The sequence below is a fragment of the Neomonachus schauinslandi genome, chromosome 1 (assembly GCF_002201575.2).
Source record: "Neomonachus schauinslandi chromosome 1, ASM220157v2, whole genome shotgun sequence".
Taxonomy (NCBI): domain Eukaryota; kingdom Metazoa; phylum Chordata; class Mammalia; order Carnivora; family Phocidae; genus Neomonachus; species Neomonachus schauinslandi.
The window spans coordinates 18,196,294-18,218,737 of record NC_058403.1 but is presented as its reverse complement, the minus strand read 5'-3'; the positions used below and the strand labels follow the sequence as shown (position 1 = coordinate 18,218,737).

The 22,444-nt window shown below is 35.7% G+C and overlaps 1 protein-coding gene across 4 annotated transcripts in view; it reads left to right on the top strand.

Moving 5' to 3' along the window:
- GABPA (GA binding protein transcription factor subunit alpha) overlaps positions 1 to 22,180 on the top strand; it is a 35,398-nt gene extending 13,218 nt beyond the window's left edge. For 3 of the 4 annotated variants that reach the window (XM_021678101.2, XM_021678099.1, XM_021678100.1), the window contains 6 exons: positions 1,467 to 1,712; positions 8,532 to 8,726; positions 11,863 to 11,916; positions 12,870 to 13,010; positions 13,264 to 13,456; positions 18,653 to 19,955. In XM_021678101.2, the coding sequence (XP_021533776.1) occupies positions 1,467 to 1,712; positions 8,532 to 8,726; positions 11,863 to 11,916; positions 12,870 to 13,010; positions 13,264 to 13,456; positions 18,653 to 18,881 (1,058 nt within the window). In that variant the 3' untranslated portion in view covers positions 18,882 to 19,955. Of the gene's footprint in view, positions 1 to 1,466; positions 1,713 to 8,531; positions 8,727 to 11,862; positions 11,917 to 12,869; positions 13,011 to 13,263; positions 13,457 to 18,652 lie in introns of all 4 variants that reach the window. The other variant, XM_021678098.2, reaches the window with a different exon arrangement.
- Positions 22,181 to 22,444: the final 264 nt, after the last annotated feature.

The following is a 22,444-nucleotide window of genomic DNA, read 5'->3' as shown; positions in this document are numbered from 1 at the left end:
CAAGGAAATCTATTCCCTACAGTTTAGCACAGAGAGAGGAATTTGCAAAAGATGTTGAGTGACTCAGTCAGCCATATCCATCACAGTATTTTACTAATCTTGTGTAAGTACAAAAGTTAGAGAATTAGGAAACCATATTTGGTAGGTTGAATTTTAGTTTTTGTGGCTTGTTAGGTGTTCTGACCAGAGTTTTACACTAATTTTAATGTTTGAACATACTATATTGCTTACAGTTGCATTTCACAAATCATACTTTTCTCATACTATAAAAATGGTAGTTATCCCCTTCTGATCTGCAATTTCCCCAGTATTATCATTGACAATAAGAAAGAAATTCTTTGTTTTATCTTTAAAAGCCTAGTCACCTCTCAGTGTAAGTGGATTTGGGAAGAGCTGACTTGTTGAAATTTGAGTGGAGGATTAGGGAATAAAGCTTAGAGAAAAAATTTTTTTAAAGTTAGTTATTTTTCTCATGTATATTTGGAAAAGGGACTTATCTTTATACCGTATAATGAATGATAGCAATACATTTTATTATAGAGTTGGTTTTCAGGGAGGATTGAAGTTGAGTTTTAATCTTTCAAATACACTTTGATTAAATTTGATGCAGATTGTAACAGAATCAATGACCAAACAGTAGCTGTTAAGTAATAATGATAGTTTTTTAGAGCTGTCATTGTAACAGAACTATCTGAGATGATTTTATGAAGAGCTAGTTTATTTGTTTTGAATATCTTAAGAATTTTGGTTTTTTTTTTCATTCAACTGAAAATGGAAATCAGAAGTTAATGTGAACTTAATTTTACAAACTCAGTGCCTATTCATTTTTCAACATGTACTTTGACCTTTGAAAAGAAAAGCAATCAGTAAATAATTTTAATTTGCTTAGAAGGACTTTTAAAAATTCTGCAGGTGGGTAGCTACTCATTTATACTTTCCTTAGTCTAGTTTTTATTTTCTAATCCATATTGGTACTTTTTTTCTAATAAATGTTTATATGTAGCTGTGTGTGGTGGTGGTGGTGGTGGTGTTTTTATATCCTTTTAGACTTACAGAAAAGTTGCAAGAGTAGTAAGAGAACTCCTGGATGTCCTTTACTCAGATTCTCCAAATGTTAACTTTCATTACATTTGCTTTATTCTCCATCCACCCGTCCCCACATTATTTTTTTTTTTGCCCAGTTGAGGAATAAGTTGCAGACATGATTTCCTTCTATCCCTAAATGCATCAGTGTATGTGTTTTCTAAAAACAAGGAATTCTTTTATATGACATTACAGTTATCAAAATCAGGGAATTAATATTAATACAATACTGTTATCTACTGAAGTACTAGTGAATAATTGTATTTGTGCGTAAAAGAGAGCATTTGCTCTACCATTTGAGAACATATAAACTAAGCTAAATTTTATTTTTTAGTGACTTTTGTGTTTTCATTTAAATTTACTTTTTCTTTCCCACTCTTAAGGAATTGAACCTAAGCTAAACATCCTTGAAATTGTTAAACCTGCGGAAACAGTTGAAGTAGTCATTGATCCAGATGCCCATCATGCTGAAGCAGAAGCACATCTTGTTGAGGAGGCTCAAGTAATAACTCTTGATGGCACAAAACACATTACAACTATTTCAGACGAAACCTCAGAACAAGTGACAAGATGGGCTGCCGCTCTGGAAGGTTATAGGAAAGAGCAGGAACGCCTTGGGATACCTTATGGTAATAAAATACTTAATTACATGTTAGTAGAACAATAAGAATTAAGCTTGACATAGAAGACACTAGGGTGAGTAAGTTATAATCTATTTTAAATGAAAAATTTTTAGGAAGAATGTTGATTTTCTGTATCTCTCTTTTTATCCCCTTTGGACAAATATTGTCCCGGGTGCTAGGAATACAAAGAAATTAAAAAAAAAAAAAATTCTGTCTTTAGGGTGTTCATAGTGGAGTTGAAGAGAGAGAAGATAAATGAAAAGAGAGAATTACCATTAAAAGTAGCATGGTTCTAAGCTGTCAGTAACTTATATAAAGGGAATATGCTCTTAGGATCTCAGAGATCGGGGCACCTGGGTGGCTCAGTCAGTTGAGCATCCGACTTTTGACCTTTGCTCAGGTCATGATCTCAGGGTCCTGGGATCAAGCCCCAAGTCGGGCTCCATGCGTCAGCGTGGAGTCTGCTGCTCTCCCTCTTCCTCTGCCCCTCCCCCACTAAAATAAATAAATCTTAAAAAAAAAAATCTCAAAGGGATTGCAGTGGCCTGGGGGAACATTGGGAAAAGGTTTATTATTATAGACAAACTATTGAGCAGAGGACAGTCCATTTAGGAAATGTATGTGCAAAAGTTAGACACGGGAGTTGAGTATGCAGGAGTAGCAAGAAGATTTGGTGGAGTTACTCTCTAGTATTATAGAACTGCTTTTGATTGATGGACATGACCATGGGAGATGAATATGGCAGCAGTATATGACATACGTTGGAGCAGGTAGAGACTGAATGAAGGGAAAACAGGAGCATGTTATAGTTGAGCTGTGACTAGGTGATAATGTCTAGGTTAGCCTAGACTTGATAATTTATGTGGGAAGAGTTGAATGAAACCAGCGATGGGGCTGAGCAACTGACTGATGGATTGTGTGAGAGAGGAGGAGAGATTCGAGTATTGATGCAACTTCTCAAGCTTGGGTGACTAGGGCAATGATTATACTAATGAGACCTGGTTACATCTTCATTACATATTTAGTGAACTACCTATGCCAGGCATCAGTGTTAAACACTGGACTTTCAATGGCACATAAGAAAGATAGGCCTTGCCCTCCAGCGCTTAAGTGGGGGAGGTGGGGAAGTCTGGTATTGGAAAGATTTTTCAAGGGAAAATGTTGGTAGTACTTCATTTTGAAGTGGTAGTACATATTTCAACTGAAGGTAGCCAGAACGTATTTTCAGGTACACAAGATTTGGGCTGGAGATAAAGATGTTTTCTGGGACTTAGCTGTGTTGAGTTTGTATTGAAGCTGTACAAGCATATACAGTCTCTGATGGAGAGAGATAAAATGGAAAAGAACACAACGTTAAAGGCTGGACCTTGTCAGCATTTCAGGTTGAGGAAAAGGAATGGAGACGTGGAATAGCTGAAGAGATAGAAGGAAAATAAGAAAAAAGAGTTTTAGATGGACAAGAGTGGCCACATCGCTGACAAAGTAAAAAAAAATGCCAACTGAGTAGTATCTATTAAATTTGGTGATCAGAGGCTCATTGGTAGATTTAGAAAAAAAGTAACTGTAAGACAAAGCCTAATTATAGGAAAAAATAGACATTATAGAAGTAGAGAAAACAATATTAGCCTTTGGGGGGCAAATGGGAAGAGTGTTGGGGGATAAATATTATTGAAGCTTCATGAGTTGTTAGTAACCTGAGTGTTTGTAGATAAAATGGTGTGGCACGAGCAGGAGAAGGATAGATGAAGGAAGCCAGGAGAGGGGCTTTTAATTGGAGCCTAAGAAGGTAAACCCAGTTCGAAGGATCAGATAGAGCCATTCCTCAGGTATGTGGTTGACAATATTGTTACTTATTTTTGACTTGTAAAAGCTAGCATAGATGTCATGCTTGATCTTATTGTTAGTGAGTTTGAAGTCACCTTTGAGAGGGGAAATGCTGAGAAGGAAAGAAGAGAGCGTAAAAACATTTGAAGTAATATTTTACGTAGTTTACTAGACTTTCAACAAGAACCCTTCAGTAATAGGATTTTTTATGGAGAGTAGTATATAATACTGAATTGTAGAGAGCAAGATTATAAACTCTGACTCAAGAGTAGCTACCAGGGGTATCATTTACTTAGAATAAAGCTCTTTTAAAACACTTGTGGTTTATTTAGGTACAGGAAGACTTTTTAAGTCATTTTCTTTTTTTCTGTCATGAAATTGTTAGCAACTGGGAAGTTTTAGAAATTTGATTACTGTTTTCTTAGGAAACTATCATTTCAGGTTTCTGTGTCTGTACCTAAGGGTAGTCATTTTGAAATTGCTTAATTCTCTGCAAAATTGAAATATGGTTAGCTGGTCATAGCTACTTTAAATCTCTTTGAAATATTGATTCACACTGGACAGTTCCCTAAAGTTCATTTTACGCATATCAACTTTGTATCTTGACAGGAGCTTAGAGCCACCTCTTCAATATATACAATCCCTTCACTTTTATATTTTTCCAGGACTCTAATTCTTTTTCCTGCTGATTGATTGATTTTTTTTTACTATTTCACATTTAAAAACTACAGATGAAACTCAGTGAATTCAGAGTAGTTAGAAGTCTAGTCAAATGGGAATGTTAAAACTGACTAAAAGTAAAATTAAAGTCAATATTCATTCTTGTCCTTTATTAAACAATATTGAAAAGATGGCTCTGCTTTTTAATTTTTTTTTAATTTTTAATTTTTTAGTCCAAAATTTCACAGATATTTTAAGGAAAAGGACAGAACTAAATTTATTTCCAGTGTTGAAAAAAAAATCATAAATATACCCAAGTTCAACCACACTACTGACAGAATTGCTACTGAGTTTCAAAAGAGGGCAATGTGTTACCTGTAAAAAAGTTGCTCTTATTATTTTTTTTAAGATTTTATTTATTTATTTGACAGAGAGAGACACAGCGAGAGAGGGAACACAAGCAGGGGGAGTGGGAGAGGGAGAAGCAGGCTTCCCGCGGAGCAGGGAGCCCGATGCGGGGCTCCATCCCAGGACCCTGGGATCATGACCTGAGCCAAAGACAGACGCTTAACGACTGAGCCACCCAGGTGCCCCAAAGTTGCTCTTATTTTAAGGTTGATTTTACTTTCCCCTCCCAGGATATCAGTTGTAATGCGAGTTGCATATTATAGCAGTTTAACGGTTTAGTGAACTACCTATGCCAGGCATCATGTTAAACGCTGGACTTTCAATGGCACATAAGAAAGACAGGCCATGCCCTCCGGCGCTTAAGTGGGGGAGGTGGGGAAGTCTGCTTTTTTATTTTTATTTTTTCTTCCAGTTGTTTGAATAATAAAAAAGAAAGATAAATATTCATGTTTTTGGCTCCCAGAATTGTTAGATATTCACATTTTAAAATACTATATATTCACACAAAAATAAAGTATTACAGAGAGAGTTGATTTGTATGTAACTAGCTCTCCAGTTCCATAGCTGTCCCCCAGTCTCACAGGGAAGCTCTCATTGTGTATCTGTCAAGTCTGGTTTAAAGAAAGTCAGTCTTAGAAAAACAGTTTTCCGTTCTTCAGTCCTACTCCCCACTTGCAACCACTTTCCACTTTACTGCTTTTAATCATTATTAACTTCTTGTTACAGTAGATGAAGTTTAGTTCTCTTATATTGTTTTCCCCTGCAAAGCAAATAAAACCTTATCTTTCCCCATTTTGTGAATATTCTTACGTAACTTTTAAGTCATTAGTTATTTGTGTGTGTTGTGAGAATTTTTCATATAACTGTGCATTTTTACAGCTTCTGGTTTTCCTGAAGTTCCAAGTTGACTTAATTTTTAGTTTGTGGATTTCTGTATATACCAAGACTGACTTTCTCCCATTTCCATCACTCTGTAATTTTTCCCAAATTCTCAAGTATTTCTAGATTGGTTTGTAATCTGCCACAGCGCTGTCTGTCATCCTCAGACATCTTGACTTTCCTCCAGTGCTGGATCCATTTTCCAGGATCTTATATTTTCGTTTTTCCTAGTTTTATTCTCACATTTACTCATTATTCTCTCATTTTTCCTTACAGGTTTCCTTAGAAAGGGCACCTAGGAAATAAAAGTTGTTTTTATTTTTGGTTTGGGGGGGTGTTTTTTGTTTTTGGTTGTTTGTGGGGTTTTTTTTTTTTTGGTGGGGGACACTACAAATCTGGAGAATTGGCCAAACACCTGACAGGAGTAGAAGGTTGGTCTGAGGATTTAGGGTTGCCATGTATGTGAATGCTGCATTCTAGAAGTGGAAAGGGAAGTGCAAAGGGTCTCACTCTTCAGTTTGTAGACTTTTAGTCCTGGGATCGGTATCCATTTCATGTCTGTCCCAAAAGTTCCGGGATGTAGGGATGTGGAAGGGGGTGGGGGGATCTGGACATGTGTGTGGGGATGCTTCTGTTCAGTTGGCTCCTGAGAATGAAGGAGAGGCCCTGGAGGTTCTAACCACAGCATACACTTTAAATTAGTCCCTCATTTTCCACTTACACCTCTCCTGCTACCTGGAACCAATATTGACGTGAGTCAGTAAGGGGGTTCTGCAGTCAGGAAACGCTTACTTCTTACTGTATCCTCCTTGATAGATATTTTGGGTCATAGCTTCTACTTCATTTGATTTTCACTCTGCTGTCTTTAAAAATTAGTCGAAAATCTTCCATCCGTTTATCATTTCACTCATGTTCCCATGAGTTTACTTCCTTTAAAAATTCCTTTAGTATCATTTTACTAGGGTCTTAGAGAAATAAGCAGGGAGAATATGCACAGACAATTAGTTATGTTACCCCAGAAGTCCTGATACTATTTAAGAAAACAAATCAGACTGTTTGCATTTGCCCCTACTTTTTTGATCATGACACTTTTTTTTGGTTCATGTTTATGTAAAATGAGGTTACTTGATCTTTTAAAGGGAAGTGTGGTTCAGGATAGCTTTTCTAACTTTCTGTAACTCTTTCCTCTGTTATTTTCAAATAGTATTAAAAACAGAGCCAGTAGAGGCACCTGCCTGGCTCAGTCAGAAGAGCTCGTGACTCTTGATCTCGGGGTCGTGAGTTCAAGCCCCACGGTGGGTGTAGAGATTCTTAAATAAATAAAACTTAAAAAAAAACATAGCCCCTGGCTTTCTCAGTTCCTGTCTGTTCCCTTACTCCACTTTCATCTGGACCTCCTCTTTTTCTTTGGTGTTCCTGTGCTACTCAATTTAGATCCCATTCCCTCCAGTTTCTCATTGTGTTCCACTCTCCTGGATGTGATCTGTGGCTCAGTTTGAAAAATCCAAAGGTGGTGCACTGCTCCAGCCCCTTAAACCTTACCATGGACCTTTGTACTCAGCTGCTGTTGGATTGGGCAAAACTATTTGAGCTACTCCTTTGAGCTTGGCCTGTTGTGCTTTCAGTGAAAACTTCTTGGCTGTGTTCAGGTTCTCCTGTGCTCAGAATGAAGAATGGGTCAGATTTCCCTTTGCTTCCCCCTTTGCTTTCTTCTGAATAGATACTGATACCATGAAGGTCTCTGACTGTTACTGCTTTGTCTTCACCTGTGTGTATTTGGCTTCCATGGGGATATATTGTCACCTGGTTTTATTGTAAATGTACATGGATTTTGGGTTTTGTTGTCTTTTGCTTTTAGTGGTTTTTTCTTTAATGTGTACATTCAGAGACATTAAAAAACTTCGCTGCCATCTTAGAATCCTTCTCCCTTCTCCTCTTTGTGAAAAGATCAGATAAAAAATCAGTTCTGTGCCTGTCAATCCTGTATTTGTTTGATTCATCTTTTATTATAAATTGGCTCTTAATAAGTACCTAAATGTCTTTTTCCCACTTATTCCAGTTGAATAGCATGCATCTTGGAGAGCCTGTAACCGGTACTATTTAGATAGATCATCTTCTCCATGCAGAAATACCTATACCAAAATTAATTCAGCCAGTTTTTACTAAATTTATATGGGTAGAATACTCCATTAGGTGCCAGGGATACAACAATGAAATATTTATACATGTTGGTCATCTTTTTCATTTGTGAACTCAATTAGATAGTAAAAAAATGATGAGGAAAATGACTATTTGGATTTACTTATCATAGATTTAACAGATTATGCTATGCATAAGGCATTGTGGTAAACTCCAAAGATACACTGGTTTATAAGACACAGTCCTTATATTTAAGACCTTAATGTATTACAGGCAAAGACAAATGAGTAAACATGCAATTTGCATGTTGTATTATAAGTGCCACTAAAGGGTCTATATAGGAGCACCAGGTTTTTATAAGAAGCAGAAGGGAGAAAAGATTATGTTGTGCACATTTTGGAGAATAAGTCTAGCTCCTCAGAACCCCCTTACAGTTTTCTTTCTTTCTTTTTTTTTTTTTTTCCAGTGTACCAAATTATACACTGCTACAAAGTAATGTTTAAAACTTGGAGAACGTAATCCATTCTCTCCAGAGTAATCCCATATTTTATTCTTTCAGCTGACCCATTGAAGAGCAATTTTACATTGTTTTTCTTGATAAAATTCTAGACTAACTGATGTAAAACCAGGTGAATTCATTAAAAATTTAGATTGAGAACTTGAAAAGGATATGAGGAGAAAATATAGTATTAAAAACCTTTTTGAGTTTGTGAATTCAATTAGATAGTAAAAAAATGATGAGGAAAATGACTATTTGGATTTACTTATCATAGATTAAGTAAATACTTGGGAAAAAAACCTGTCTGGATTTTTCTCCATATGTATGTGTGTATGTATATGTGTACTGACAAATTAACCGTGAATTTATACATATCTGAGATAGAACTAGGCTAATGGTAATATTTTTCTCTTTAGATCCTATACAGTGGTCCACAGACCAAGTCCTGCATTGGGTGGTTTGGGTAATGAAGGAATTCAGCATGACTGATATAGACCTGACCACACTCAACATTTCCGGAAGAGAATTATGCAGTCTCAACCAAGAAGATTTTTTTCAGCGAGTGCCTCGGGGAGAAATTCTATGGAGTCATCTGGAACTTCTTCGAAAATGTATAAAATTTGAATTGTTATCTATTTGTATTGTAACTTGAATTTAACTTTATTTCTTTATAACTTTGTCTTCATTGTTCATTGTGATCATTGATAATAGCAATAATAATTAACACCTATTAATTGTATAAGGCTGTGCTGGGAGCTTTATAGATAATATCTCATTTAATCCCTCTGCTAATGCCACAAATCATTACTTTCCTTATTTTTTAGATAGGATACCGTGGCTTAGAGAGCCAGCCCCACAAGGGTACATGGCTAGGGAACGGCAGAGCCAAGATCCAAAACCAGACTGAAGAACATCAGAATCCAGGCTTTTAAGATGATGTGACCTACACTTAGCTCTCTCCATAAATTCCAGTCTCGTTGACTTCTGTTTCATCAGTCAGTTCTTTCATTTACTCTTCATCTTCTGGAAATTTAAGATTGTCCACAGATTTCTTCCCTCTTGTTCTTTTCATCATTAATGGAATTAAACCTAAAATTTCTTTTAATTGAATGGGATCTTAAGAGAAAAAGGAGAAGTGTAAGTGTGCAGTCCTCTGTTTTGAAGTCTGCTGGTTATAAGTGTTTCCATGTTGGTTCCACAGACATTATTATTATGATTAAGTGACTTTATACAGAAAATAGAAACTACTTGGCTGACCAACAAAAAGCTCAAATAAATTTAAATTATTTTGTTTGAATTTTAATCCATCTTATATTTCTTTTTTTTTTTTTTTAAGATTTTATTTATTTGAGAGAGAGAGAGAGCGAGTACATGAGAGGGGGGAGGGTCAGAGGGAGAAGCAGACTCCCTGCTGAGCAGGGAGCCCGATGCGGGACTCGATCCAGGGACTCCAGGATCATGACCTGAGCCGAAGGCAGTCGCTTAACCAACTGAGCCACCCAGGTGCCCTCCATCTTATATTTCAGTGACTATCTGTTATTGTAGCAGTAACCTGTTCCCTAACACCATTCTACAGGCTAGAAATGCTAGCCAGACCTACATACTTTGTGTGAATAAGACAAACTCTGACTTTGTTTTTATAGTGGTTATGGATAAAAAGGTAACTGGTAGGGTTGGTTCTATTATGTGCCCAGTAAAGGAACAGCTCTGGTTGGAGGGATTTTCCGCAGGTATTTGAAGGCTTAGGGTTTTCATCTGGGGTGCATTCTCTGCTGCTGAATAAGAAATGAGCTCTGGAAAGAGGCTTTCCTTCATTGATTATAGTTTCTCTTTCATGGAATCTCTTAAATATTAGAGGGGAGAAGTGTATATTGACACTGAAAGTCTTACTGCATTCATTACATTTACAGAGTTTATTTCCAGTTTTTCTTATTAGATAAATAATTTAAATGTTCTGATTAAAGGTTTGTCCTTGGTTTCACAGGGTTTTTTTCTTTCTCTACACAGCTTTTCAGATAAAAAAGAAAACTCTTGAATTGTTTCAGGTTTTTAACATGTGAGTCATGTTTACTGAAATGTATCCTTGTAGGAACTGTCAAGATGAGGACAAAGACAGTGTTTAGACTACAGTTTAAAATTGGTGGGTTTTGCTCTCTCCCCCACGGCAGCACTTTGTTGTGGTTGTCTCTGGTTCTCCTAGCGCTTCTCAATCTTTCAAGCTTATTCAGAGACTTTTCCTAGTATGGGGAGCGGAGGAATCTTGTGTTATCTATTCATTTCCTTGAAGTGGGGAGAATGCTCAGAACTAGGAATCTGGATGAAGCAGTAACATCTCCAGTTTACGGAAAAGTTAAGCTATGTTTCAGGCATTGTGCTTTTTGAAAACATCTTCCTTTATTCCTTATAGCAGCCTCATGAGGTGGTAGGTGGGGATATCTCATTTAAACATGAGGAAATTAATGCTTAAGTTGGTTGAATAATTTACCAAAGTCACAGAGCCAATAAGTGAGTGCTAAGATCAGAACCAAGATCTCAGGCTAGTCCCATATAATTGTATCCCCAAAGAAAGCCCCCATCTGACAGGTAGGGTTTAGACCTCTTTTTAAAAGTTTCTCAGTCCTTTCCAGCTGTGTGTGTCTGGAGCTGGATCCTGGCATGGCACCATAAGTAGAACTGTGCTCGGTGCCCAGGCTAGGACTCACTGAGTACACAGATGATTGCTGGTGGGTACAGCTTCAAGAGAAAAGCATCTAATCTGTGATAGGCACTAAATAAATAGGCTGAAGTATTAGAGTATGGGAAATAGGAATTCTCATTTAAGAAATAAAGAATAGCATTTGAGTAAGGGATAGCAACAGATGAGTATCAAGAATGGATCTCTAAGGAGTTATATTAGGACCTTTACAGTGTAACTCTCATGTTGAGAGCTATATTTGTAGCCATCGTTATATTATTTCATTCACTTGTGACTTTTAGGACGACTACAATTTTATTGAAAATTTAGCTATCTTTAGGGAGCATTATAAAATTAAAGCAGTCTTGTAGTGCCTGGGTGACTCAGTCAGTTAAGCATCCGGCTCTTGATTTCAGCTCAGGTCGTGATTCAGGGTCATAAGATCGTGGGGCTCTCTGCTCAACAGAGTCTGCTTGAGATTCTTTCTCCTTCTGCCCCTCCCCTGACTCACTTTCTCCGTCTCTCTCTCTCTCTCAAATAAATAAAATCTTAAAAAAAGTTAAGGCAGTTTTATTCAAATCTTTTATTCAATCTCTTAGAACAGATTAGTAAGTTATGACCATCTCTCCGTCATCTTGACTGCAAATGCATATCTAACAATTATATAAGCAATTTCAGTGTGGTATACATGCTCATCTTTGATTTGATCTTGAAGATTTCCATGTTTTAAATGGTTTTATACAGATAGATTTAGCTATAGATATTTATGTTATGGTACTATCCAACTCGGAATCTGAACTGCTCTTTTATACTGTAAATTATAAAAAGTAATTCCATTTTCCTAACAGCTCTTAACATTAAAAGAATTAGAGCTCTCCATCTGTTATTTCTCTTAAAAACATCTTTTCTTTGCAAAGTGACTATCAGATATTTTTTAGGTTATTGTGCCAATAAGTTTTATTTAATGTTTTGCTTTTTAGTTTATTTGGTTGGTCAATTGAATTGAGTTTTACTAACTTGAGTTTGCATTGCTGGGGTAAATGTAAACAAAAATTTTTATGTGTGTTCTTCAGATGTGTTGGCAAGCCAAGAACAACAGATGAATGAGATAGTTACAATTGATCAGCGTGAGTATTCATCCCGTAATATATGGCCCATTTGAAATAAGAAATTTTCTTTTAAAATTCAGAACTGCAAGGTAATAAAATTAGTTTTTAAACTTTTTATGAAGTATTTTAGATATACCAAGAAATAAAGTATAGTAACTAATATCTGTGTACACCGTAAGAACTAAAACTTTATATATCAATTTTACCATGTTGTAGATCTCATTTTAAATGACTATCCTGAATTTGATGTTTATTATTCTATGCATATTTTACATTTTTACCAATGAGGCTACCACACTTTATAGCATTGTTTTACCAGTGTTTAAACTTTTTGGGTAAAATGATAATAAACTGTACATATCCATTTATAACTTGCTTTTTGTGTAACAGTTATGAGACTTGTGATGATACTTACAGTGTGATTTCATTTTCACTGCTGTCTGTTATTTTTAAAACTCTGAATATCATGGAATGAGTATTTGTAAGAATGTGTGTGAGATTCTCTGGTTTATCACAGGGGTTCCACCCTTCCAGCCTGACTAGGGATTACCACAGCTTTTCACCAAGTGGTGGTAGGTGTTGGTGTTCTCATCAGTAGTGCGAATGAGTTCTCATTTGACCATATTTTCTCCCAACACTTGATAAACTACTTTTAATGAAGAAATATTCTTAAAGCCAATGTTTTTATAATTCTTTGTGTAATGTGTATACACACTAAGTCAATTGAAAATAAGACCAACTCTTATTCCCCAAGATTCACAACCCATAATGCAAACATCATACCTTATCCTTGGAACTTCTTTGGTAATTTTGTTCAAAACTGCTGTGGATTAAGGCTTTTTTTAAATGAGGCCCTTTTGTTGAGCTAATTAGAGGGGCATCAGTAAAACTAATAGCATTTTATGTCTTTCAGTAATTTTTTTCACTGCTTGTATTAGAAGGAAAAAAACTCCCTCTGTTTTTCTTTGCAGCTGTGCAGATTATTCCAGCATCAGTGCAGTCTGCTACACCAACTACCATTAAAGTTATAAATAGTAGTGCAAAGGCAGCTAAAGTACAAAGAGCTCCAAGGATTTCAGGAGAAGATAGAAGTTCACCTGGGAACAGAACAGGTATTTTTGCATTATCTTATGGTATTTATAAAATTTGTCAAATCATGTGTATTTTGTTTTATTTCACTGTATGAAAATATGAACATAGATTATTTCTCTGGCAATATTTAAACAGCATTTGTAAAAAAAAAAAAAAAAAAAATTTGTTTTTAGCGAGGTTGAGGAATGACCCAGAGAAGAACCTATTTGTTGCCTTTTGCCTGCTATTAATCCATGGCACTGTGGTCAATGCTTGTCCTTCTTGTCAATTTAGGAAACAATGGTCAAATCCAACTGTGGCAGTTTTTGCTAGAACTTCTGACTGACAAGGATGCTCGAGACTGCATTTCTTGGGTCGGTGATGAAGGCGAGTTTAAGCTAAATCAGCCTGAACTAGTTGCACAAAAATGGGGACAACGTAAAAATAAGCCTACAATGAACTATGAGAAACTCAGTCGTGCATTAAGGTAACCATTTATCATTATTATTGTTTATTATTTTTTTTTTATTATCAAGCATTTCTAAAAAATGACTTCTTATTCTAGGTTTAACATTGTTCTAAAACATTAAAAGACTTGTTCATAAGATGTTTATTTCATTAAACAAAGAGCTGAAAGTTTCACACTTATGTTAAAAGTGACTTTTTTTTAAAGATTTATTTATTTTATTTTATTTATTTTATTTTTTTTAAAGATTTTATTTATTTATTTGAGAGAGAGAGAATGAGAGAGAGCACATGAGAGGGGGGAGGGTCAGAGGGAGAAGCAGACTCCCTGCCGAGCAGGGAGCCCGATGCGGGACTCGATCCAGGGACTCCAGGATCATGACCTGAGCCGAAGGCAGTCGCTTAACCAACTGAGCCACCCAGGCGCCCAAGATTTATTTATTTTAGAGAGAGTGAGTTTGTGCGTGCTTGAGCATGCTGGGGTGGGGTGGGGGGGCAGAGGGAAAGGGAGAGAGAAACTTTAGCAGACTCTGCGCTCAGTGTGGAGCCGGGGCGGTGGGGGAGGCGGGGAGGGGGCTTGATCCCCTGATCCTGAGATCACGACCCAAGCTGAAACCAAGTCAGACACTTAACCGACTGTGCCACCCAGGCACCCCAAAAATGACTTTTTACAAGATCTTTAGTAATAATTTTGAGGCACGTATTTTTTTTTTAAGATGATTCCAAGATTATTTGCTTTTATCTGGTTGAAAAGCATATATTACTCTGTTTAAAACTTACATGTTTAATCTCTGAGGTTTTTGTCATTTACATAACAGATAAAGATGCTGTCATTTGCATAGGTGAATTGAGTGTAAATTTTAGCAAAGATGCAGATATTTTCTGTTTTTATAACTAGGTGCAAAATGTCGCCCCATTTCTCTGTTATTTCTTTCCCTTCAGCCTGCCTGTATCTGAATATCCAACCTTTACACAGATTGAAATGAAATAGAATAAAATTATTTGTAACATAAGTAGTATGAATTTTTTTGACATAATTACTCTCAGAAATTATGCTTACCCCAGTGATGGAAATTCAATATGTGCATTTAAGTAAAAAAGCAGGATATGTGAATATATGGAACTAATGTCTTTTTGGAAGAGTGAACATAGTGTGAAATAGCTCTGTAATTTATCTCTATTTCTAAATAATATGCTTTTACTGCTACTTCATGTTTCATTTGGACATTGTGAATTTCACACTGAGAGATTATGATTCACCTCTCATCACTACACACACACACACTTTCCCTTCATCCTAATGTAATTACATAATTATATGGAAATGGTGGTTATATCAGTATTCATTGTTAGGATCATGATCATGTAAGTTCTGTTACATATTTTAGCATGATTATTTTTCTTTTCCAAAATAACTGTTTTCTTTAGCACTCATAAGTAACTAAAATGCTTTCTTTTTTTTTTTTAATTTTATTTATTTATTTGAGAGAGGGCAAATGAGAGAGTATGAGTGGGAGGTGGGGGTGGGGGCAAAGGGAGAGGGAGAAGCAGACTCCCTGCTGAGCAGGGGACACCCCCCACCCGCAGATGCGGGACTCGATCCCAGGAACCTGAGATCATGACCTGAACTGAAGGCAGACACTTAAACTGACTGAGCCACTCAGGTGCCCCTAAAATGCTTTATTTTCAATGTGTTTATCACTTATTTAGTCTCACATACTTTGCCAACTATCTAAAGATCATTTCCATATAATGAAAATTAAAGCTGTCATTTTTGGCAGTTGATATAATTGCATATATAAAAGTTCTTCAAAATTATAGATAAATTATTAGAATTAATCATTAAGATGCCAGTTCTCCTCAGATTGATACGTTTCAATGCAGAAAGTTTTTTTGTAGAACTTAACATGGTGATTATAAAATTTATGTGGGAATATAAAGTGCCACAGTAGCTAGGATACCCAAAGATTGTAACAGAGTGGGAAGACTTGCTCGCCAAGAGCTTGAAACTTGCTGTAAAGCTACAACAATAAGACAGTGTGTCGTTTGCTTAGGAGAGACAAATAGACCACAGATTACAATAGAAAGCCCAAGTAGAACCGAGGATATAAGAGTATTTGACTTAAAGATGGCGTGGGGAAAACACATGAGGAAAAGACCCACTTTCAATCGATGGAGCTCGGACAGTTGACTGTCCGTATGGAAAAAAGTGAAACTCGACCCCTTCCTCATACCATACTAGAAATCGGTCCCATGTAGCTTGTAGCTCTAAATATGGAAAGTAAAATAGGAAAGCATCTAGAAATACCTCCATGATGTCAGTAGGTGAGGAAAGGCATCAGACAGAATCGACAGCACTAATCCTGGTGGAGAAAATTAAGAAATTTAATTAAGAACTTTTTTGGTCAACAAAAGCCATTGTCGGGAGAGTGAAAGGCAAGCCACAAACCTGACATAAAAGTCATGTCTGAAGTAACTTAAGAACTCTTACAAATCAATAGAAGAAATAGAAAAAATAGTCAAGAGACATGAATAGACACTATGGCCTGGAGATTATCCTCATGGCCAGTGACTGTTCCCCGCAGCGCACAGCCTCTTTCGTAATCAGGGAAATTTGGTTGGAAACCACAATAAAATGGCACAATGTATATCTCAGGATGACTAAAATTTAGATGCTTGCCAATGTACCAGGTGATGAGGATATAGAGGACCAGGAATGCCTCTACACTTTTGGTAGGAATATAACCTGTAACCCAGCAGTTTCTCTCAATATCTACCAAACAGAATTGCATGCATATGCCCGCACACATGCTTATAGCAGCATTATTTATAATATCCCAAAACCAGAAACCAAATACCTATCACTGTCCAACAGGACAGTGAATAAATGAATTGTGGTAAACAAGAGTGGACCGTGTGTCCATGGAAATGAACTGGGCTACAAGCACTGATGTGGATGAACCTCACAAATGCAATGTTCAGCAAAGGAATCAGACCCAAGAGAGTATATATTGTATGAATGCATTTATAGTGTAAAGTTCAAGAAACAGGAAGAGTAAATTACAGCATTTAGGGATGCATGTTTGGGTGACAAGCAATGAATTACCATCATGGAACAGGATTGTTTTTGCCTTTTAGAGTGAAGCAGGGGTAGTGATTGGGAGGGACCTTGGAGGGATTCTAGGGAAATATATTTCACAATTTAAAAGGCTAAAAAAATACAAGTTTAAAAAGAAAAGGGCAAAATCATATCCATGAAAACACAGGTATCGTGTACCTTTCTACTTTCTTCATTTTAGAGAGGGTACAAATGTGATGAATGCTATTATATGTGGTTGTATGACAGCATCTAGTAGATTGAAGGACATACTAAGTAAAATTAAAACAGTGTATTCTTTATCACCTCGTACCAAGAGACATAAGATTATACCAATTCCATTTTTCTCCTTGAAATATAAAACCACTTTCTTCCTTTATCTTACTTTTTTCTCAAGTGTCTATTTGTTACAGCCTTATATATTATGTAGAAATTTTCGTAAGAAATTGAAATACCAATCTCATTTTAAACTGGATGACAGGCAATTGGTGATTTGTGGGCTAAGATCTAAATTATGTATAAACATAATTGGCACAAAAGGAAACACAAGAACTCTGTCCACTGTGTTGTATCTCTCACTGAGAAAGTGAACATAATTGACTGTTAGACTTTCACTGTTCAGAAATTAAGGAAAAGGGACTTAATTTCCTGCATGTAGATCCACCTTTTCATTAATGGACTTTTTTTTTTTTTTTTTTTTTTTTTTTTTTTAAAGATTTTATTTATTTATTTGAGAGAGAGAGAATGAGAGAGAGAGAACACATGAGAGGGGATAGGGTCAGAGGAAGAAGCAGACTCCCTGCCGAGCAGGGAGCCCGACGCGGGACTCGATCCCGGGACTCCAGGATCATGACCTGAGCCGAAGGCAGTGGCCTAACCGACTGAGCCACCCAGGCGCCCCCATTAATGGACTTTTGATTAAGTTGAATGACTTAAATAATAAAATCCTGCCAAATGTGGTAGTTTACAGCATTTTGGTACTTTGGGAAATAGTCGTTCCTTTCATAACTGCTTATTGTCAAATTGGTACAAATGGGTAGTGCAGTTTTAAAATAAAGGCTTCAAGGAGGTGGGGAAAAATAATACAATAAAAAACAAAGCAAAATACAAGGCTTAACAGTCGTCCTGCCTATAAAAGCCTTGACTTGACTTTTTTCCTTTTATTGGAATTGGCAGCACGTAACAGTAAATAAACTGTTTTCCAAAGTAAATCTAAATCCAGCCCTGTTTCCATCTCCATACATAGCAGCAGTAAACCAGACTTCTAGAGGGACTTCTCCAGATTTGTCTATGTAGGTATAGAAACCTTGTTTCTTTATGATGTCCTCTTCCTTGGTTTTCTGTATCCTGTCTTTCTTCTAGCCCTTTACTTATACTTTTGAGGTTCCATATTAGATTTGGAGAATTTCACTGAAAGGAGAGCCTTTACATATTAAATGATGGCAAAGGCGTGGCTACAACATAAGGGATTTTTGTACAATGCAGAAAAGAAGTGGACATTCCCACAGTCCATAGAATATGTGTATTACAAATTTCTCCTTTTATGTGGGTTCTTAATTATTAACATAGCTTATATTTTATAGACTGCTATGTGCCAGTCATTGCGTGCTTAAGTGAGCACTTTGCAAAGATAATCCTTTTAATTCCCAGCAATTCTCTGAGGGTAAGTAATGTTTTTATCCTCACTGTATAGACGAGGAATAAAGACTTAGAGAAAATGTGACTTTCGTGTGGACAAAATCACAAAGTTGAGACACTGGATTTTGAATCTTGACATTCTGACTCCAAGCCCTTGTTCTTAGGTTCTATTACTGCTCCCAAGGTTTTTTGTTTTGTTTTAATAATGTTCATTTTTAAATCAATATTTTATCATAATTGTTGAAATATGGTTTGAAAATTTAGTATATAGAGTTTTAGAATACTGAACATTGAAATTTTAGTAAGCAATGCTTTGAAGTTTCCTTGGATAGTAACATTAAATATTTCTATATAACTTCAATGTTAATTGCTATCAGGGAAATACAGTACTAGGCTCCTGCTTATGGAAGGATTTGTGAACTATTGTAAGAAATCCAAATTCTGTATTTTTTGTATAGTCCTAACATGTTTTTCTTTTTAAAGGTATTATTATGATGGGGACATGATTTGTAAAGTTCAAGGCAAGAGATTTGTGTACAAGTTTGTCTGTGACTTGAAGACACTTATTGGATACAGTGCAGCAGAGTTGAACCGTTTGGTCACAGAATGTGAACAGAAGAAACTTGCAAAGATGCAGCTCCATGGGATTGCCCAGCCGGTCACAGCAGTAGCCCTGGCCACTGCTTCCCTGCAGACGGAAAAGGAGAATTGAGCCCAGGATCTTCTGGGAGCCCGAGGTCTTTCTTAAATATTAGAGCAAGTATTGCTCTTCCTTTATTACTGAATTTGAATCTTCTTTTATTTCTAGACTGTACAATCTGACGCATGATTTTTTTATAAATATTTCATACTCCTGTGAATTTGGATCTTTTTACTTTGAGCATATATTTTAGAATACGTGTATGTTAAGGATCACCACAATGTCTTCAGCACGAAGTCAGGTTCATTGTGGGATAGTTTGTTAACAGTCAGGAAAGCTAAACTGGTCAGTATTAATGTCTAGCCCTACCAAAAATAGCCAGTAGCATCTGAGGATGAAAAATAAATGAAGTATCTCCAGGAAACAGTCTGGCTTAACTATTTTTGAAAATATAACTGTTTCCCTTCTCTGCTGCTTTAGATGTTGCTTTACATAGAACCAGAAAATGGAATTTTTCATAGCTAAAGCATGTGTGCCTGTTTCATCTAATCAAGCAGAGCTAAAATATTCATATCGAATAAAATTATAATATTAATAAATTACTAAACTGAGAGTATCAAGTTATTAAAATAATTTATATATTTGCAAGCAAGGACAATAAGAAGTCGACTGGCAGAAGAGCATTGCTGCAGAAGGAGATCCAGGTTGAAATCTGGCTTAACTCAAGCTAATTTTAAGGATTTTCTGTATAGATTATTCATAATGTCAGGCCAAGAATTTAAATTATTTAAGAGAGGCATTTAATTCTAATAAACCAACTATTACAAAAATTCTGAAATGATCTCTGTTTTTCCTGTCAGAGATTTAAAAAACAAAAAGTATATACCTCAGCCAGAAAATAAAAGTTTAGTTTGGTTTGGTATGGCTTGCTTCCTTTCTTTTTTAAAATTGTCCTATATTGCCAGTGTATTGTGCAAAAGCATAATAGTCATTGTGTTTCTGATGAAATGAAGACTTTAAATCAGTAAGCAGTACTTCACCTTTCAAGACAAGAGCAAATTACTTGCCAGTAGTTTTAAAAAGAAATTCTCCAGTATAGGCAGTCTTCTCTCAAAACAAAATTTCCCATTTACTTAATTTCTTCCTTTTGAATATTATATATGTGTGAGTATAAATATCTTTGTACATGTCCAGTTGACAACTATACACATATATATGAAGATATAATGGTAGTCAAAAGGAAAGATGTATTAAAACATAATAACTCATTTAAAAAATGTTTTAATTATATGATTCTCATATATGAAACTCTTATCACCAGCTAACACTAAACAGAGATGGCTAGAAATGTCTTTCTTTTTTGCTTGCTTGCTTTTTTTCTTTTTGTTTTAAGGTATTATACACGAATCATGAGATACTGGCAAAGAGCTTTTAATCCTCTTAGGGCAGAAGGTTGATTCTCACACATTACTTTATGCACCTTCTTCCTCATCATTTCCTTTAAATCCATCCCCCTAAACAGCTTTATAAGAGCTCAGTTGATGCTTCTGACTAACCGGAGGAGAGGGCCATGGTTATAAGTCAAGGAGGCATTGCTAGCGGTCTCTGTACTGGTCCCAGATAGTGGTCTGGAATGAACCATAAGGCAGGGATCCTAGGAAAAAGCAGGAGAGGAAGGATCTCTGGTTTTCTTCTCTGGTAACCTCAAATCATAACTTGAAGTGCTGGGCTGTAGGACTGCAATGTGTAATATCAGTTCATTTATATGCTTAAGTCATTTAAGACCCTGCAGTGGATGCCTAAAAAGAGTAAAACTTGTAACTTGTATTTTTACCTTTCTATAAACACATATGGAATAGACTGACAAACTATTAGTTTAATTTGGGCACTGACTACAAGAATATCTGAGTAGAATAACCATATGAAATAATATATAGAAGCTCTATGTTCAGAACAAATAGATCACCAAAAAAAAGGTTTTGCTGCACCGTCTTGCAGTCTGGGGAGTTGACAAGTCCTCATAGTTTTAAAAAATACAATAAAATAAACTGTTCTGGTATGTTAGCAAGAGCTTAAAATTTTTGACTTTAATATTTAAAATGCTTTTGGGAAGACATTATTTTAATGTTTTAGGAAAGGTGACAGACTTCATGTTGCAACTGTATGTATATGTATATATTTTAAGGCAAGGAACACCCACATTTCTTTTAGATCTCCAAAGTCAAACTATTGCTGTTTCTCCTTTAAGCATTCCTTAGATTCCTTTTTCCAAGAACACATTCTCTCCATTTTTCTTCCTTTGGCAGTTTTTATTTTATTCCCCATTATAACTTGAACAAAGATCATTCTCATACAGGATCAGGTGCTATTTCTTTTTTCTTTTGCTTCTTCATCTGTCACCATCATTTTATGCATCAGAACATAGGTGAATTCAAGAGACTGATTTCCCCAATTGATTCAGGAAGCTTCAGTTATTTTTTCTCAACTTAAACTGTTTTCATTGTCCTTATTGAGGTTACGATCCTCAGAAAGCCAGGAATCTTTTCTTTTATTGGAAGAGAACTTGCGTTGTAAAAGAAAATATAATTCATGCTATTCATTCTTTGCTGTTTTTATGAATAAATTTTCCATAGGGGAATTTACAGTGTATTTAAAGGAAGAAAGATAAAATGATTGGTCATCTTTTGTACTAAGTACAGAAATAAGGAAATGTCCATTTTTGTTTTAAAACTTCTTTTCCCCATGAGGTTCTCATTGAGCCAACTTTCATATGTATCTAGCCTGAAGTTTGGAAATTTGTGTTGATATCGGAAAATCAGACATATTAAACAGAATTGCTATGTGTGGTTGATCTTCATATGGATCGACTCATCATATCACATTAATTTTGTATCAATCCATGTCAGTTAATTAGGGAAATGGTTTAGTTGTTTTTCTCTCCCGATTAATGGTGAAACTCAAGTGTGATATTTCTTTAAAGGGTTGTGCCTCCAAATATTTTTGGTGAGGTTGGCTGTTTTCCATGTTCATCGTTTTATGCTACTGCCTTTTAAAAAGAACTAGTGTATCTTTGAAATAGCACAAAAGTGTTTTAAAATTCATAATTATAAAACAACCTGTGACTAACTTAATGTCTTCACATCTAGGAGGTGTAAAAATACTGATATTTCAGTGATACTTCACTTGCTGCCAGAAAAAAATATTCTCAGTCTTTTGTAAAAGGAAGGAGGATTTTTGCATACATTTTTACTCTTTAAATAAAGACACTTATACAGTCATAATAACGATTATGTATTGCTTTGTGGTTTTTATTTTTTTTGTAATTTTACATGGAACAGTTATTTTCTATTTTTACTCAGATAAAAAATATTTGTGCATAAAATGTAAAAATAGTAAAATGAGAAAAATAAAACTATTATACAGTATATTTCTGTGTTTTTGGAAGTTTTTTTCCTGCATAAAAAAATAGTCTCAAGTTCCTGGAGTATTAGGTTGGATGAAAATATGACAGTCTACATCTGCTGTATTGTACATGAGAGTCCCATATACTTAAAACCTATCAATTTGGGAAGAACAGATTCCACTGAACTAAAATTAGATGTTAGAATTTAGTCTTTAAGAAAATAAATGAGGGC